Below are 19,188 nucleotides of genomic sequence, written 5' to 3'. Positions count from 1 at the left end.
GCTCAAGGCAGAACCAACAGGTTCCAAGACAGAAAGGTCCTGGTCCAACTCAAGTCCAAAGTCAAAGCAGAGTCTTAGTCAGGGTTGGGAAGTTTTGTGCTACTCATTCGATTCTGCATTAATGACCTAAATCAAAACCTTAAGCAACCAGTCCACCAACCAGTCCACCAACCAGTCCGGCTCGCTCTCATAAACCAGCACAGCGCTGTGTTCAGTGCTCAACCAGAGTTCTTGGATATTTATTCTTCAACATGTTGTGGAACATATAAAGATCTCAAGGGGAAGAAGTGTCAAATCAAACAGGAGACGTTCTGGATGTAGAGATTTTCTTTTTCTCTCATTACATTTTATAACTGTTTCTGAAGTCAGTTAGCAACATGATGAGCACAGTTCCCGACCTCCTGCACATACAGTCTCAAATCAAACACCCCACAGTCCAGACCCCGTAACCCATCCTGAAACTGAGGAGTTTTATTACACAAAAAACTGTCTTCACCTGGTGCAGAGGGAGAAACTAAATCTTCAGGTGAGCGGATTAAAAACGTCGACTGTTCGTTACCAAGTCATGGCGCCACCTGTTGGAGCTCAAATGTACATCGTCTATTTACAGAAGGAGGATGACGGTGGAGGGAAATTTAGATTTGATTGGTGGAGGACACATAAAAAGTTCTTAAAAAACACAAAGCAATGCAGCCCCCCACCCCGTGTTCCCGAACCTCTTTTGCGTGATACTGCTGTGGTTTTGGCAAAATACTGATGGTCGAACTGCAGATGGTCAAAAATTCACATTTCAAATAATGTTCAAACAAACCTATTGCACCAGAACAAAGTACAGACTGCACATCAGTGTTTCCTGTCAAACCACATGAGGAAAAGAGGCCTATCTACAACATTTAAATAAATCCGACCCACCGTCCAACCCAACCAAAAAAACAGCGCCACAAACAGAAAGAAACGAGCACAAGGAGCCAGAACCCGAGCGTTCTCCACCGTCTCACTTTGGTTGAAACAAAACAAAACAACAAACTGACGAAAGAATAAAAAATTAAAAATACAAGTATTAAATATTTTTGTATTAAAATTACTTAAAAATCCCAAATAAACATTTGCAGATGGAGCCGAGAAGCTTTATATATTCTATATATATTCATTTGTATGTAAAAACGATTGCGTTCTGTTCTTTAAATAAAAATATAATAGGAGCCAGTTCATCACATGGGCGGAGCTGCTTCCGGCACCACTGAGCGCGCTCCGTGGCGGCGTCCGTGTCACGAGCGGCCAATTTTAAACAGTACTTCACACATGATGGCCGCCACCGAGGAGCTGAGGGCGGCTGACAGCGAGATGTCCAGCAGCCGGCTCTCGTACAGAACAAACTCCGCCCGGTTCTCCTCCATCCTCGCCATGGCCAGCAGCGCCTTGGCAGCGCGACACATCATGTTGACGCTGGGCGGCTCCGGCGGTGCGGCGGCGTGCAGCAGGCTGTGCGGACTCTGCTGGTACTGAGCCATGGCGACGCTGTCCTCCAGGAAGCCGATCAGAGTTCCCACGCTGCCCTTCTGCAGAGCAATGGCCCTCGCCGCCGTGGGGTCGCCTTGCGCCAGGTTGGACAGGACAGCCACCGCCATTTCCCGACACACCTGGCTCTTTCTCTCGCCGACGAGGCGCACCAGGGTGGAGAAGAGCTTCTGCTGGCGGCTGAAGGGCGGCGTGGCGAGCAGCAGGTCCACGTTGCAGTCCTGGATGCTCAGCTTGCACAGACACTCCAGCACCAGTCTCTGAGGGGTGAGCGAGGAGAAGCCGCCCGCCGAGGAGAAGGGGTCCTGGGCTTCGGCGGACGGACACACCACCCAGTGCAGCAGCCCGTCCAGGATGGGCAGGCAGATGCTCTCGGGATACAGCGACAGGTCCAGTTGGCCTGAGATGTTGGCCAGCGTCACCAGCGTGTTCTCCCTGAGTGCCGCCAGGCAGTCCCACCACCACTCGTCCCGGCTGCAGGCCAGACCCTGCTCCTCCTCCCGCTGGTAGGTGGGCGGCGCCCGCTTCCTGCAGGGGTGGTGGTGGTGCAGCAGCACCAGGCGGCCCAGGATCAGCACCAGGCCCGGGTGCCGAGACATGTCGGCGTCATTGCCGGGGACGAAGGAGAGGCCGCGCACGATGTTGGAGATGCAGACACATCGTTTAGCCAGAGCGTCCTGCCAGGACTCGGCCACGGACAGCGGAGCCTCATCCCAGCAGCGGGGCTCATCCTCCAGCTGGCTGATGGGACTCTGAACGGGTGACCTCTGACCTTTCACTTCTGACGAGGAGCCTGGAAGAACACAAAGAACTGAATGAGGTAAATCTTCATCAACAGAAAACGACAACAAAGATCTAAAGTGAAGGAGATAAAAATTATTAGAAGCTGAGAAACAAACGAAGCCGTTTTCTACTGAACATGTGTGGAACGTGTCCGTGGACCTGTTGAGACCCGTGGATCTGTTGAGACCCGTGGACCTGTTGAGACCCGTGGACCTGTTGAGACCCGTGGTCCTGTTGAGACCCGTGGTCCTGTTGAGACCCGTGGTCCTGGAGGCTTTTGGCCTTTTAACCTTCCAACAGAACCAGCTGGAAGACTCAGAACCACCCAGGACACTGATGCTGGACTCTTCCTGTAGGCGGTTTGGATATAGCCCTGATCCCAGACCTTTACCTCCCCCCCTGTGTTTTTACCTTGTTGTGTTTCTGGGGGCGTTTCCTCCCCACCTGGCTGGTTCTTCTCCGCCTCCTCCCTCCTCCTGACGCCGCCTCCTCCCTCCCTCTCCGCTGGGTTGGGGGGGCTGAAGACTCCTGTGGGGGGTTCAAAGTGCGTCTGGATATGAGTGGTAGAGTCTCCTCCTCCAGCCTTCCAGTGCAGGAGGCCACTGATGAAGCCGTTGGGTCGGCTCAGCTCGGCCCAGCGCTCCTCCACCTCCTCCCACTTCTCCCCCCTCTCCTCCACCTTGACTGGCAGCTTGTCGTACTTGCTGGCCTGCTGGGGACGGGGCTCTGCCTGCTCCTCCTTCACCTCCGCCTCCTCTTTGACACCAGCTTTGCCGTCTATCATCTCCTCCTTTCTGCTGATGTTGGGTGCAGCTGTGAGTGGTGAAGTCTCCTCCATCTCCTCCACTGATCGCCCGTCAAACTCCTTTGTCACCTCGTCCTCCTCCTCAGGAGCGTCAGGCCGGGTCTTCTGGGTTCCAGCTCCCACCTCGTACTCCTCCAGGATGCCAAAGATCTGAATGAGGCAGCGGCGGTAATACTCCACAATGAGCTCGAGGAAACCGGGGAGCTGCAGGACAGGAGGAGGTCGGAAGACAGAGAGTGAGAGTCTGGAACTAGATAAATGTTTCTCTGCAGCAACAGGTTCAGTAAAGACGGATCAGATTCTGACTGGAGTTACTTTACTGGACTACAGCCCGTTCTGATCCGGTGAAGCTACGTTCTGACCTGAGTGAGGCTGAACGAGCCCACGGTGCCGTCGTCGTACAGCAGGATGTTGATGGTGTCCAGAGCCCAGGTGCTCTCTGCTAATAGGCCGGACTTCAGCGACATCATCACTCGCCACGCCTCCGGGGTTCCTGATTGGACAAATCACAGAGTTACATAGAAGCGGGAATCACACCTGCACACAGATGAGAGTTTGTGAGGGGGGGGTCTGACCTGTGTCTTTGGCGGTGAGGCGCCGTCGAGGCTTCAGTTTGGGGAGGGTGGCCTCCACGGAGCTGAGTGGGAAGCTGACCTCTCTGTGGATGAGGGGGAGGCCGTGAGCGGCTGGGGGGCCGGGGGGGACACCATGCTTCTTCACAGAGGGCAGGTAGGGGGCGTTGCTGGGGGAGAGGGAACCCCCCAGGGGCCGGGGGAAGGAGGAGGGGCTGTGAGAGCGGGTCACATGGTTAGGGACAGTGGGCGTGGCCTGAAAGGAGGAGAGGGGTTGCCTGGAGGGGAGGGGGGGCATGGAGGAGGAGGAGGATGAAGAGGAGTGAGGGGGAAAGGTTGGCTGACGTTGGCTTGGATGATTGGGGGGCCACTGGCTGTCCTGAGGGGCCCTGCCCTCCTGGTCGTCTCCTCGGTTCATGCCCGCAAAGGGGGGCCCCTGGCCCTGCCGGCTGTAGGTGTAGCCTATCTCTGCCCTGGGGTGCCACATGTTACCCTGTGGCCCCTCCCCAGGACCCCCAGACACTGACGCTGGTCCTGAACCCATCATGCTGTGCTGCGGCGGCCCCCCCTGGCGGTCTCGGCCGTAGGGATACGGATACTGGCCCTGGACTGGCTGTCGTTCGGGTACCATGTAGCCCCCCCCTCCTCCTCCTCCTCCGGCTCCATAGGGGCCGAACATGTCAGGCTGCTGAGAGCTGTATTGCTGCACGCCGAACCCCTCCCCCTCATGACGCTTCGAGGGGGGGTACAACCCCTCCATGGGACGCTTGTAGCCCTGCAGACACACAGACACCAGGACTAGTTGGTCAGGACCTGATCGGACTGTTGGACAGGAAACGATTCTGCAGTGTAACGTCTCACCTGCTGCTGAGGGAACAGGGGCTGATGGGAAGTGTAGGCCACGCCGTGAGGAAACTGCTGCGCGTACCCGTCGTGTCCGAGCCTGAAGACAGAGGCAGCGGTTATTTAGCTGAAAAACACTTTGAACACGTGCATTTCCTCTCGGGCCTCCTCTCACCTCTGGTGGGGGTATCTGTTGGCGGGGTACATGCCGGCCTCGCTTCCAGATGCACTCATGTTGTTCTGACCTCCAGGGGGCGCCATGCCCCCCTCTGGACCCATGACATGGCCTGGCCTGCAGGACAAAACATTTTTACGTGAATGTCTCATTAAAACTAATTCTGCCCTCCCTCTCCCTGCCCCACTGTGCTCTTCTACCTCTGCTCCAACCTCCACAGCCCTTCAGGGTTTTGTCATTATCAAATGAAATCAAATTCTGTGATTGGTTAGAAGGGGAACCACACAAATCTGTTGTATGAAGGTTTCATAAGTGGATTTGCTGCACTACAACATTTATCTCGGTTAAATGCTGCAGACTGAGCTGTGTGACCACAGTCGTACCTTCGCTCAAAGCTGGGGCCGTAGGGATACTGGGGTCTGGGGCCCATCCCTGTCAGGGGCCCAGTGGGCGGCCCATGGGGGTACATGTCCTGCATGGCACCACTGGGCATCTGACCAGGACCAAAGGACTCTCCTGACCCAGGACCTGAAGAGGAACAGAACAGGTGTCTAAATTTGCTCATGAAAACCTAAAATAAACTTTATTCTTTTATTTTTTTGTCTCCGTTGAGCTGAGAGCAGCCGTTTCCCCCGAAGATTTACAGAATTAAATCTTAGTGACTAAAAACAGGACAGTTCCGGTTCAGACCACCAGGGAGCAGCACTGTCATTACTGTGGTTAAAGGATAGTTTGTTCCATCTTCATAATGACTGATAAAAATCGTTATTTAAGTTTTACCCAGAGTGTGAAGCTCAAAGTGCGACAAGAATTTTCTCCCAAATATCGAGTCACAGACTTCTTATGTGTTCAACATGACACGACACTATTGTCATCATAAATCAACATGAACATTTAATCCTCTCTCTCTGAGCACACACCTTTCCTCGCTCCATACAAGTCTTTGTTGGCATCGTATGGTATCCTAATAGATGGATCTGCTGGGCCTCCACTCTGCTGGTAGGGAGCACCACCAGGCCCTGGGCCGCGCTTGTTGTGGAAAGCTGGATCGCTGCCTTCAGAGAACGGATCCTGGATGCTCACTCCTCCCAGACTCCTAAGAGGAACCAAACACAGTGGGGTAAATTCTGTACCATCAGGTTTAAGCAGGTAATTGAGATTAGCTCTTCCAGGTGAGCATTTGAATCCCGTTTCCTACCTGTTTCCTGCCTGTTGGCCCATCTGGCTCTGAGGGGTGGAGGCGGGTGTTGGGGGCTTCAGGTCTACAGGGGTCTCAGTGAGGGAGCTGCTGCTGGACTGAGGGGTGTTAGGGCCCTGCAGGGAGCCCGAGTTGGCTGCAGAAAAACAGAGCAGACAGAAAAGCTGCTGAGGACGAGGGTTATGTGCTCCTGTGCAACTTCACGCCGCAGATAGTGAGACAAAGAAATATCACAACAAGTCGATTCTGCCTGAGAGAACTGCTGCTGAACCGATCAACATCAATTCTATGACATAAGACATTTAAGTACCAACATCATTTTTGAATTAGCCCTAACTACTGTAGTCACAGTGCAGTTTTTGTGTGTATTTTTCAAATTTTACATGAATATATTTAGCATTTGGTGAAGTAGGATATCAAAGGCCAGATTCTGGTCTGTGGAGTTCAAACCAAATATGTGAAATAAAAACTTTCCTAACTTTTCTCCTGGACTCAGACGTGTTGCTGCTTTGTAAAATAAGGAACTTGTCGCACATGGAAATGTGCTCCTGGCTCTGCAGGGCAGTGCTGTGTGAACACATTCACTAGACACTGACTGTATGTGCTGAGCCAGTGAGACAGAGAAGTATCGTGGGAAATTAGGTCAGATTGAGGTCACTGGTGTTTACATTCACACCCTCCTCCCCCGCCTGACAACTCACGCTGCTCCTCTGTTACATAATCAGAATGCTGTGTTTGTGTGTGAGGGATTCCCAAAGACGACAGCCTGGCTGCATTCACAGAGTCGGTCTGTAGCACCACCAGCTCCACGTGGAGGTAAATGTGCTTCGCAGCTGGATTCAGACACAGATATAGAATATTTAGAAAGACCCAGAGCTCATTGATGTGTCAGCTGGTCCACAGAGGGAGAGATGTCACTGTTGCTAACGAACACCACAGCCTGACGTGCTCTTGATGTGACACAAACCAAAACAACTGCGTTGGTTCCACGCAGGAGCATCGCCGTGGTCGTTCAGACTATGTCCTTTATTGTCTAGAACACCTTTTAGTTCCAACTCTGACACGATCCGCTGGTTTGTACTCACTGCAGCAGTGACGAACATCGAGCAGTTTGATGGTGTAAACCAACTTTACGCGTTGGGTGGGTTCCACCTTAACACGCACCACAGTCCTGCAGTGACAAATGGCTAAAAGACAACAACTGCTCACCTGGGGAGGGGGGCTGAATTTTGGCCTGCAGCGACGGGGCTTTCTTTGCATCTCCTGGGAGCCCCAGGGCCTCAGGTGGAGGTTCCTCTCCTCGCTCCACCTTACACTCGTATGCAAACAGGTACTGAATGTACTGCTTCTTGAGAGAGCTGGCCGAGCTGCTGGACGTCCCCACGTTCAACAGAGATGACAACTCCCTCCACTTCTTGTTCTTATTCACCTGAGAGGACAACAGGTTTAATTAGTTATTAGTGAACATTAGTTAAAATGTTCTGTGTGTTTATGAAGCATCCAATGTGAGATTTTTCTGTTGTATATGATTGTAAAGTGAAAATCTGTTAATCAGAATAAAACTAATATCTGAATACATCTCTAATACCTATTTGTTCAACACATAGGTATCAGAGGGGTGTGTTTCTCACCATGGCCAGTCCTCCAATCTCTCTGACAGCCAGGTAGAGTCTGCACAGGTCCAGTGGCTTCTTCCCAACTGCAGGCAGGTTTGGCACGGGAGTCCCCCTCTCCTCCATGAAGGACAGGTAGCGGTCCACCCACAGCCTCCTCTCGGGCTCAGACCCCATGTCGTAGAGTCGGGTGATCTTCTCGTTGGTCATCGTGGCCACGCTCGGCTTCTGGAGAGAACAAGCGTGGACAAGATGATTGGTGTCAGGTTTATAGATTAGAGCAGAACAATGCAACAGACTGCACAAGATACTGCCAAGATACCAGTCAGCCAGTATGGACTGGTAACCAGTTTACCAGCTGCACAGTTTTCACAGTGATCTACACCAGCCTCCAGGTAAATCAGTTTTTAACCAATACTGTGCAGCTTCATACAACAGTTACATGAAACAACGGTGCTCCCCGACCTCCACCCTCATATGTATATTTTATGTTTATGTGTTGATTTAATGTTCATGCAAACACAGACACAACTATAAACCAACAGATTGATGATGTTTTCTTCAGTTTCTGAAATATAAATATAGCCTGAGAACTTTCTTTAACCTCTGCCGTCCACACATGCAGAGAAAAGTAAAGCTTGAAGACAACATTGAAGTTTCAAGGTTCTTGTCTGTGTAGAAGTGAGTGAGGACGTTGGGCAGCACCGCGACACACTCAGCACCAAAACCACAAGCACAGTTTTCATCCTGGCTGAATAAATACAGAAACCAACAGACAGGTGTCTGAGAGACTTTCTCATTTCAACAGGGTTCCAACACATTTGTGGACTTTACGCCTGACTGATCATTCTGTTGTATAAAATTAACCGCAGTCATTCTCACAACATCTTTGTTCGCAGCAGGATCTGATCATTCTAAATGATTTGATCTGAACTGTGCCGTGATAAACATAAATCCACAGGAATTATCTTGCATTTATTTGATCTCAGCCGATGTGTCAGCACACGGACAGGGAGCACAAACGTTTAGACTAAGCCTTCTTCAGTTTCCTTTGGTTCTTCACCAACAAGGCGACTCACATTGCTGGTGAACAGCCTTGGTGCATCGCCTCTCGGTCAAAACAAGGATTCAAAACTGAACACTAAGCTGAAGCTAACTCAGCTGAGTGAGTGACAGGAAATAAAATCTTGTTTGTTAGGGAATAAAACAACCTGCTCTCTGACTGCTAACAACTCATTTAATCTTATCTTATCCAATGAGCTCCTGGAAAAAGCCTTCCAGGCCATTTTTAAATTCTATGACAATTTTTTCCTCATGGACCAAATAAAAGAAAATTGAGTTTCCTCTCTAACAGCCCACGCTCCCAGCTGTCTGTCTAGTATGTGAAAGAAAGAAACTGAACCTGCTCTTTTTAAAATGAGAAAGTTTCACAGTGAAAATGTAGAAAATCATTTTATGAAGCAAAACATTTACATTAAATAAGCTTCTGGACAACATAAAAAATAATAAGACACAATTACTGTGCTGCTTTGTACAATGAAAACCTTGCATCTCCAAAAAGTTCACATTTTGTGAATGGACAGCTGCTTAAACCCAACATGACCTATTGGGATTTGATAGGATTCACTGGCATCAGGATCAATAAATACTCAAAAAGGAGCATGAAATGTGGAGATATGAGGTTTTCACACATCGGCAGCAGAAAGCAGGGCTCTGTGATGACGAGGAACAAAACTCTACAGCGAGAACTTAGGAAAAGATCACCTGGAACATTTACTCACCATAGAACTCTGAAAAATAAATACACAAAAAGAAAAGTGTTGCTGTGCTTTGGCCACTTACGGGGCTGGTTGATGTCTTGAGCCAGGCAGGGCTGCTAATGCTATCACTGTCCTCCCCGTGACAGGAGGACAGACTAGCTGAGCTGGGGGACATTGGGGAGGGAGTGGGGGGCTGGGACACACACTGAGAGCTGTAGCTATCCTGTGATACAAAACACACACACACACACACACACACACACACGGACACACACAACAGATCCACAAGGTGAGGAGAGAAGTTCGTGTCCAGAGAGAAACGTTCTTCAAACACAGCACAACATTCCCAGAGTGAACAAGCAGCAGCTCAGGAGTGAAGCCGGCTTCACACAGCAGAGTTAGCAGTTAGCGTTTCACAGCCAGGTTAATGTGGCTCAAAAACCATCACCAGCAAGCAGAACCACGATGTCTGATGGGCTGGGTAGCCTGCAGCTGTCCATGGCCAGGACTGGACGGTATGAATGATACACACACACTTATTGTGAGATTAAATATAAAAGAGGGATAAGGGACTCATTTAGTCTTTCAAGAACTGAGACCTGCTAGCTACGTTGGTTGACCCACTAAATTCATAAAACGCGTTCAAGCACTCAACTCGTGGATGGTGAACCTCATCATCAGCATCATCTTTAACAACACACCACACAGCGGTGATGTGGGGACGTTCTGACTGAAGTCCGACACGCAGCAGACTGGTGCATAAACATTTTAACACGACCAACCTGATGCACTGATGTCCACGAGAACATGCAGAGTCCAAGTCACAAACACAGCAACAGCAGCTAGGGGGCGCTGCAGCACGAAGCAACAACGGAAACAAGCAGAGGGTCGAGATCAATGTCACACATGTCCACTGTGGCATCGGTGACGGATATTCATTCATCGCAGTGCAGTACATTAGGGTCTGAACCCTGGACTCTGCACAAAAACATCTTTTATATGATAACAGAAAATCGATTGTTTCAGCATCACTGACACTTCTGTTGTGAAGAGGTTACACAAATTTTGTCACGGGTTTGTCTTGTTGCTGTTGTCAAGAGCTACCCTCATGTTTTGTAGTGTAAATTAACCCATCAAGGCCCTAAGTCATGAACGTAAGAGCACAGGCAGCATTTAAGGTTCTATGGTGAATATGTGAATCTGTCACTTTTAAGTTGTAAAATAATCTGTGAAGAAGAACCGAAAGTCTGCCGGGTTTGTTCCTTAATTTGTTTTTCTGACCAAATTCAGTTCCACTGAATAACAATTAGTTTTCAGATTTTACCCTCTCATAGAATCTAAACCATAAATACAGTCAGCACTATCTCTGCCTCGTCTTTTGTGTCTCTTACTGTTATTCTGTTCTCCAAATCGACTTCTCTGGAAAAACAGTAAAACTGTTGTGAATTTTAACACAGCCTGAGCTTCCACACTTTAAAGTTTCCACATTTTCCTGTTGTCTCACATCTATTTTGAAGTTTCTCTGACAGCCGACACGAGGAGACACGACACCTAACCTGCAGAGCGTCAAACTGCTTCTGCACAAAATGAGCAGGAATTAGCAGCAGCGCAGCCTCTGCACTGTGGAGAAACACAAAGCTGTGCTGTTGAAACTCGGCAAACTGCTGAAACAAAGCAGCCCGTTCTCATCAAGTGAACTCAAGACAAAGCAGAGTCTTCTCACGTAACCCCCGACTGCCAGACACAGATCAGTGCCGGCTGTGATCAAGGCCGACTCTTCACTACTGGATAATGAGCAGAGGCAAGAGAAAAGAGAGCAGGGAGGAGAAGTCAGAGCTGACAGAACTCTCCAGCTGCCGAGCCGAGAGTGAACTAAACAAGAAGAAACGAGCAGCGGAAAAAAAATCTAAACAGGAGCTGCGTTGGAGGAACTCTGGCTGATGTCGGCAGAAACTGTTTATTTTGGGTTCTCTGTAACACTTCCAAATCAGCTCAAACCCGGACGAAATAATGACAGGTGTAATGAACATCGTGCTGCTGGAAACAAACTGATCAATCCTGTCGACTACAATGAAGAACGCCAACTAGAAAGATGCTAAAAAATAGCACAAGGGAATCATTGTCTCTGTAAAACCTCTTTTCCTGCACTGAGAAGTTCCCCTGTCAGTCTGAAATACAGTTTACTTCTATAAGCAGAGGTGCGTTTTCTCATTCTTTATGATGTTCAGGATTTTTCTGCCAGGGTCCTACTGCCTACCGAGTTCAGTGCGTCAAAACTAGGTACAAATACAGGAGCAACGCACCGAGGCAGAAGCTAGTCCACAGGACGAAGCAGCAAACAGCAGTGTAGGAGCTGCAGCTCAGTGCAGTGAGGAATGTGGAGAATTATACGAGGAAATTTAACAAGCACTTCACAAACACATGACACAACACAACCGACCTGGAGGACAGACAGGGAGTTCCTAACCAACAGACCACAGGCTAAAAAAAGCTACTACAACGAGCAGTGGAGACAGAACTTCCAGTTCTTATGATTTAAATTCACCTAAAATCCGTTTTCACCTCAGTTTGTATGAATCATTTGATCAAAATAACTGAAGCTGGAGTCTGTTCCGTCCTTCATTGGCCTCTGATAAAAGCAGATCGAACTCAAAAGCAGAATAAGAAGGTGTAGTTTATGACGCTGAAGATCACCAACAAGCTAATGTTGACGAAACATTAAAAACAGGTATGGCTGTGTGCACAATTCTACAGGAGGCACAGACACTGGTGGGTTGTCCCACATGCAGTGTCAGGAGCCCTCATGGGGTACAAGGCCCACTTGGGATAATTATGTTTGCCCCAAAGGTGCAGCCTGTGAGGTGTTAAACAGGTTCTGTAAAGGTAATTAAATAAATCTGCTGGTGTGTGGGTCATAAGAGGCATCCTTAATGTTTTCCCCAGTGGCATTCTAATCTAATTCAGGATCAAGGTAGGGACAGTCATCTTTATTCCTGCTGTGACTAAGAAATAATTCATAAATCAGCTGCACAGGTAAAGAGTAGTGCAATGGAAAACCACAGGCTTTCAGAGTATTTAAGAAAAATCCCAACAGACTTTTTCCTACTATAGTCATCGGTCACACTGATAATGTCATGGCTCCAACAGGAGGAAAAACAAAACCCTACTCATGAAATAAGGGCACGAATGCCATCCGGCCCACATGCTATAATGCCACTCACAAAAGCAATAATAATAATAATAATAATAATAATAATAATAATAATAATAATAATAATAATAATAATAATAATTCTTGTATTTAGGATTAGAAATGAAAAATATCTCAGTACTGATGTTCTTCACCAACACGTTAAGATGCATTCTTGCAGTAAGCTCAGCACACATGCATCTCTCAGAGCATGCTGGGAGAGAAACAAATGGAGAAGAGCAAGCTTAGGAGCAAACAGCCGCTGTGACTCCGTGACACTGGACTCACCTTAGCTTTGGCTTGTTCGGGGGCAGAGCCGACACTTTCTTTGCTCAGCTCAACCCTTTGCTTGGCATCCGGATGACCGCCCATCCCTTCTGCTGGCATCATCACAGGGCCTAAAACATGACAACAACACAACCAATGCACAAAAATGCTCCCAACACTGACCTCCATCACAATGATTTTGGACATGTCCTGGTGTTTAGAGGCCTACCTGAGGGTGGGGTGCTGTAGGGGGGTCCCTGTGGCGTCATCCTCCCAGAGTTGCTGCCTGGTTGCTGGCTAAAAGGACCTCCAGGGCCCATTCCTCCCATAGGTGCCATGCCCAGATAGCTGCCCTGCCTGGACACCACAGAAGAACAAGGGGCTTATTTATTATCACGTGATGACATCAGAGAGGCGAGTTGGCAGCTGACATGCAGAAGGTTTTGCTGAGGAAGAAGATGAAGATTAAAGCGTTCGTTCAGTCTCCCCATGCAGTTAATGGAGACAAAGACAGAGCTGAAAGATGCCAGAGGAGAAGAAAGAGAGTTTAGATGAGTTGTTCTGGTCAGAGCTCAGCGGCGGGTTGAGTCCGCCGGCTGCCTTGGGTCCTTCTTACCACTGTGTTCACTTTTTAAGATTTTAGCTGCAGAACATTTTACCTCAGTTTGTTTAGCAAAGTTCAATTTATGGTCAGTCAAACGTCCTTCAACAGAATTTTGACGTATGAACATGGTTCTGTTGGTACTCAATGAGCAGGTTTCTATTTTTTTTAAAGAACATATGTTTAGAGTTCGAACTGACTGAGCATAAATGAAGCTTGAGCAGCTGTGGATAAGAAAAGTTTTACTCCTTGGTGAAGATGCATCAGCAGCCTCTTGAAGCCATGCCGGACCCGTCAAAGGACAGGACCTGGTCTGGTTAGTAAAGCATCCCATAATCTCTGTGTGCAGCAGAGCCTGACACATACTCGACACACGACTTTACCAGTTTATCAGATTTTACTGACCTTGGTTAATTTTTTACGCTGTATTAAAAATGCACTGCTGCACTGTCACAGAACCGAGTTATTTAATCCAGTCAGTGATAAATACCAGGCTCTAATCCAACGAGGTTGAACTGAAACATGACCACGGTGTGGTTCTGTATCTGTCAGGCTCTGGTACCAAAACCTACCCATAATGCTCAGAGGGGGTCTGAACATTGGAGCCCTGCTGGGAGTGGTGAGGAGGATGAAGAAGAGGAGGAGGATGGGGTTGTTGTTGGTGGTGGTGAGGAGGGTGGGAGGGGCTAAGGGTAGGAGAGAGGCCATGTCGCCCCCCGGGCCAGGACTGGTTGTGGTAGACGGGCGAACGAGTGAAGGGAGGCCTAGAAGGGTGGAGGAATGGGTGGAGGTTGAGGACAGCAGCGTCAACACGAACCTGAGTCTCTGACTAGTGAGAAGGTTTCTCTGCTGAACACTCATGAGGACGTAACAAAACACGGGGACAAAACACGAGAACTGAACAAACCCAACTCCAGGACGCGGCTTTAAGAGTCTAAACTGTCCTGGACCGAGTTTTTCCAGAACTGTCTGGGCTCTTTGACCTGGCTCTGAACAACTCACCTGCCCTGAGCAGTGGGGGCGATGCTTGATGAGGAGGTGGCACTCGGCCCGGCATTGGGGCCGACCTCGAGTGGCTTGCGGCTGGCGTTGGGCCCAGGAGGCCCCATGCCTTGTCCAGCGGGCTGTGGCATACCGGGTGAGGTGGGTGCAATGGTGCTGCCACCGGCAGGGTAAGGTCGTCCGCCGGCAACAGGCCCGGGGCCTCGGCCTGCGGGGGTGGAGGGGCCCTGACCGTGCATGGGGCTGCTGGCGTTCAACCCTAGACTGTTGGTTAAGCCGGGGCCTGGACCAGGGCCACTGTAGTTGGCACTGGGGGCCCCACCATAGTGAGGGGGCCGAGGGTAGTTACCTAGAGAAAACAAAGAGGACAAACTGTTAAAGTTTTACTTTTGTCAGTTTTATAAGTTTTGTAAGTGTTTTTCCTTAAGGTCAAATTAAGTTGTACCTTGGGGGCCGTACTGTCCATATGAGCCTCCCTGCTGGTAGGAGCCGTGATGCATGGGCCCCCCAGGTGCTGAGTGTAGGGACATAGGTGGTGCTGACTGCTGGGGAACAAACTGAGACCCCGGGGTGCTACGCTGCATGGAGGGAGGGAAGCCTGGAAGACAAAGAAGGAACATGGACGAGAAATTAAAAGGAGCAGTCAAGAAAAACCCAAATCTCCAGATCCAGAACTGGGAACAGGCCTCAGGTAGTTCAGATCCTGCAGCCTGACAACGAGTACTGATACACAGAGAGAGGTTTACTTACACAGAAGGTTTTGATTTATAATCAGCTTCCTGTTTATAAGATTTTATATTTATTTGATCACAATAAACAACAACAACAACAACAACTGCGTGATTATTAAGAACCCGTATCACGTTCAGCAAATACCAAAATGTCAGTACTTGGTCTAAACAAAGTGGTTTTGGTGCAGTTTGGCTTTTAATACTTCAAACACAATAAGAAGGCAATGAGAGCAGAAATAAACATTTAATAAACACTGTAATAATGTGGGTTACCTCTGTCCTGAGTCATGGCAGACTGGGAGGAATGAGGACCAACATCTGATCCAGGACCAGAAACCTGAGGGGTCAGCTGAGGCCCTGAGACAGAGACAGAGACGTGTTAAAGAATCCCTTCGTACGAATGTCAAGAGGAAAAGTTAACCCTTCAGTCGATCAATGATGATCTCAGGAGAAATGCAAAGATTTATTTATTCCATGTGCAGGAAACAATATGTGAATAAAGGTGAACACTGGTACGACTACGATGGTGCTCTGTCGGCTTATGGGGAGATTTTCTATGAATGGGCCGAACAGCTAAAATTACAAATGATCTTTTCCTTTAACGGCGTAACTTCCAGACTGGAATCAGTCTCTGCCTGTAATTTAGAAACTAGAATAAACATCATGTGAAATTACTAATTTAACCTCAACTCTCAAACTAAATCAGCGTCTGACTGGGTCAGAGTAACAGGACACGAGTTTGGAGAGACAAGCGTTGTCCTACCTGGTCCACTGGTGGCAGGGGACAGAGGTCCAGATCGGGACCCAGCGGGGGAAGGCGAGGGGGAGGTGAAGGCCCGGTTCGGGCTGGTGGTGGGAGTCGAGGTGAGACGTGAGGGGAGAAAGGAGAACGTGCTGGAGTCCCCTGGTCGCCCTGAACGCTGCCAGAGCCAGATGCCCCTGAACTCACCGCCGCCTCGGTACCGGTGGGCAAATCGTCAATGGAGCCGGATAAATCCTGAAACACAGAGGAGACACAATAAGTGGTGCAATTATGTGTTGGTATCCACACTGTAACTCAGGAATCTCCTACAAACACAGAGCTCACGTGAGGGAGAATTCATTAAAATGACTTAAAAAAATCATTCTGCAGCAGATGTGTCTTCTAAGTCGGGTCAGAAACAAGAACCAGAACCAGAACAAGCAAAGGGTGGACACACATGAGGAGATCACGACACATGATGGAGCAACAACACTGACGGAGGTGGAGGCACTGAGCCAAAGACAAGACGCCAATCTAAACTGAGGACAGGGATTCAAGAGAAAGACGAACAAATGGATCCATCATGGTGCTGTGAAACGTATCTGATGAATATTTTGAAATAACCTGTGTAATTATTAAGATTTTAAAACCTTCCCGGTCCGATTCTTGTTCTCGTTTAAGTTGGTGCCGTTCGTTGTTTACGTCTGACTCGTCAGTTAGAAACAGCACAGCTGCTGCTCAGTGAATGACGTCAGCCTCGGTCTTACAGGAGGATCGTTGACTGTTCTCCTAAATGAGCCGAGGATGTGGAAACATCTCAGCTGGAGGACGTTAACAGCCCGACCAAAACCAACAGAACCGAGTGGAAACTCTTTCCGATTCTGCTGATTCTATACGCGTCAGTGTCCTGCTTCAACAGCGAAGGAGAACCAGCTTGTTTCCTGCTGTTGATATAAATGTTAAGCTGGTGTGGTAATAGGAAACACAACCTGTGCAGAACATTTTAGCCTCTTTTAGCTTCTTGTTTGGAGTCTGTGGCACATTCACTGTGTGATGCAGCCGTTTTTATTTTTTATTGAACAAAAGAATCAGAGGTAGTTTGAGTTTGATAACATTTAGCATAAAATATCAGCTCAATGAGTAAATATTTCAATCCAATGCTGTGTTTATGGCTTGTTGCACGATGCAAATGTTCTGAAAGAAACTGAGAAATACAGTAAAAACAAAAATACAGAAAGAGAAGCTCTGAGCAGCTGGGAACACTTTCAGCTCTGAAACGACCCACAGTGACTGTTTCAAACAGTTTCCCACATCTTGACGGTCTCCTGCAGCTCGTGTGATTTATGGTTATAATTAGTGTGTTTCATTAAAGCCTCAGTCTGTAATGTGATGAATTGGTTTCTGGCCTCATCGCTCATTCAGGTTTTTCAGAACGCAGGGCGAACAGAGGAACAGATTTCACTTCACTTCCTCAGAAACTGAATCCTCCTCATCTCGAGTCCTCATCCATCACCAACCCTGCTGACAGACACCCCCCCAGAAGCCTCACCCAAACCTCACCCCCCATCCAACAACAAATTAAACATGGAGGAGTAATCAGCGTAATTGGGAGGAGAGACGTCTGACTCAGAGGTGTCCTTCACCGTCTCCTGTGCACTGACACAACCAGCTGCCGTGACTGGAACCATTCGAATGTTTCCCTCTGTTTTCTGAAGAAACCTTCACTCGAGTGTTCTCACCGTGTTTTGACTTTAATGACATGTAGTGGTTAATAACTGTGTTTGGTACAGACGAGTGTGTGAAGAGTCCTTCAGAGGAGGAGCAGAACACAGCATTCAAGATGGTTCGTGGAGAGAAGGAGAGAAAGCAGAGTCCAAAGATGGAAGAGGCGAAAAGATGGAATCATAGAATGAAAGTAGGAAAGGAAGATGAGAGAGGAAGGACGTGTGAGAAACCTACACAAGGAGAGGAGGTAAGGAAAGTAAATAGAGGAGAGGCACAGAGGAGGATAACTGGGAGCAAATAGGCACAAACAAGAATGGAGCGAGTGGATACAGGAGGAGAGAGTGAGAAATGATCAATAGAGGACAAGAACATGATGAGAGGGAGAGAGGGACAAAAGGAGGGAGTGGTGGGAGGAGGAGCAAAGTAATTGAGGATGGAGATGATAACATGAAAAGAAACTAGGGAGGGAGAGATTGAGGACGAGTGAAAGAGACGGAGCAGCGGAGGATACGAAACAAGTGGAAGAAGGGAGGAGGAGGTGATGGAGGAGAGGAAAGAGAAGGGAAGGCATGTGGAGGGATAAACTAAACAATGGGAAGAGGGAGGTAGGAGTAGGAGGTGAATGGAGGAAGGATGAAAGAGAAGGAGCAGCGGAGGGATACGAAACAAGGGGAAGAAGGGAGGAGGAGGAGGAGGTGATGGAGGAGGAGGAAAAGAGAAGGAGCAGCGGAGGGATACGAAACAAGGGGAAGAAGGGAGGAGGAGGAGGAAATGAAAAGAAACGAAGGAGGAGGAGATGGAGGAGGAGGAAAGAGAAGGAGCAGCGTAGGGATACGAAACAAGGGGAAGAAGGGAGGAGGAGGTGATGGAGGAGGAGGAGGAAAGAGAAAGAGCAGCGGAGGGATACGAAACAAGGGAAGAAGGGAGGAGGAGGAGGAGGAGGTGATGGAGGAGGAGGAAAGAGAAGGAGCAGCGGGGGAGACGAAACAAGGAGAAGAAGGGAGGGAGGGAGGAGGGAAGAAAATGAAAAGAAACGAAGGAGGAGGTGAGAGGAGGAGGAAAGAGAAGGAGCAGCGGGATACGAAACAAGGGGAAGAAGGAGGAGGAGGAGGAAATGAAAAGAAACGAGGGAGGAGGTGATGGAGGAGGAGGAAAAGAGAAGGAGCAGCCTAGGGATACGAAACAAGGGGAAGAAGGGAGGAGGAGGAGGAAATGAAAAGAAACGAGGGAGGAGGTGATGGAGGAGGAGGAAAGAGAAGGAGCAGCGGAGGGATACGAAACAAGGGGAAGAAGGGAGGAGGAGGAGGAAATGAAAAGAAACGAGGGAGGAGGGGTGATGAGGAGGAGGAAATGAAAAGAAACGAGGGAGGAGGTGATGGAGGAGGAGGAAAGAGGGAGCAGCGTGGGATACGAAACGAGGGAAGAAGGGAGGAGGAGGAGGAAATGAAAAGAAACGAGGGAGGAGGTGATGGGGAGGAGGAAATGAAAAGAAACGAGGGAGGAGGGGATGGAGGAGGGGAAATGAAATGAAAAGAAACGAGGGAGGAGGTGATGGAGGAGGAGGAAATGAAAAGAAACGCGGGAGGAGGTGATGGAGGAGGAGGAAAGAGAAGGAGCAGCGTCGGGATACGAACAAGGGGAAGAAGGGAGGAGGAGGAAATGA

General features: G+C 48.9%; 1 protein-coding gene across 3 annotated transcripts; it reads right to left on the bottom strand.

Annotated features, from left to right (window-relative positions):
• Positions 1-312: 312 nt before the first annotated feature.
• Positions 313-15,896, bottom strand: LOC113148882 (AT-rich interactive domain-containing protein 1B-like). 3 transcript variants are annotated; one of them, XM_026340615.1, is made up of 19 exons: positions 15,822-15,896; positions 15,332-15,415; positions 14,773-14,925; positions 14,328-14,676; positions 13,898-14,089; positions 12,954-13,081; positions 12,746-12,855; positions 9,350-9,490; positions 7,526-7,735; positions 7,104-7,323; positions 5,895-6,030; positions 5,617-5,792; positions 5,080-5,224; positions 4,697-4,813; positions 4,540-4,621; positions 3,682-4,453; positions 3,469-3,599; positions 2,713-3,310; positions 313-2,311 (listed from the first exon to the last, which is right to left on the bottom strand). In XM_026340615.1, exons 2-19 carry the CDS (start codon positions 15,345-15,347, stop codon positions 1,269-1,271), a joined length of 4,719 nt encoding a protein of 1,572 aa, XP_026196400.1. In that variant the 5' UTR covers positions 15,348-15,415; positions 15,822-15,896; the 3' UTR covers positions 313-1,268. The 3 variants fall into 3 exon arrangements, with proteins under 3 accessions (XP_026196400.1, XP_026196401.1, XP_026196402.1); XM_026340616.1 differs by lacking the exon at positions 9,350-9,490; XM_026340617.1 differs by lacking the exon at positions 13,898-14,089.
• Between the last annotated feature and the right edge of the window lie 3,292 nt (positions 15,897-19,188).

The sequence above is a fragment of the Anabas testudineus genome, chromosome 24, assembly GCF_900324465.2.
Source record: "Anabas testudineus chromosome 24, fAnaTes1.2, whole genome shotgun sequence".
Taxonomy (NCBI): domain Eukaryota; kingdom Metazoa; phylum Chordata; class Actinopteri; order Anabantiformes; family Anabantidae; genus Anabas; species Anabas testudineus.
The sequence above is the reverse complement of the archived record's forward strand: the minus strand, read 5'-3'. Positions and strand labels throughout refer to the sequence as shown.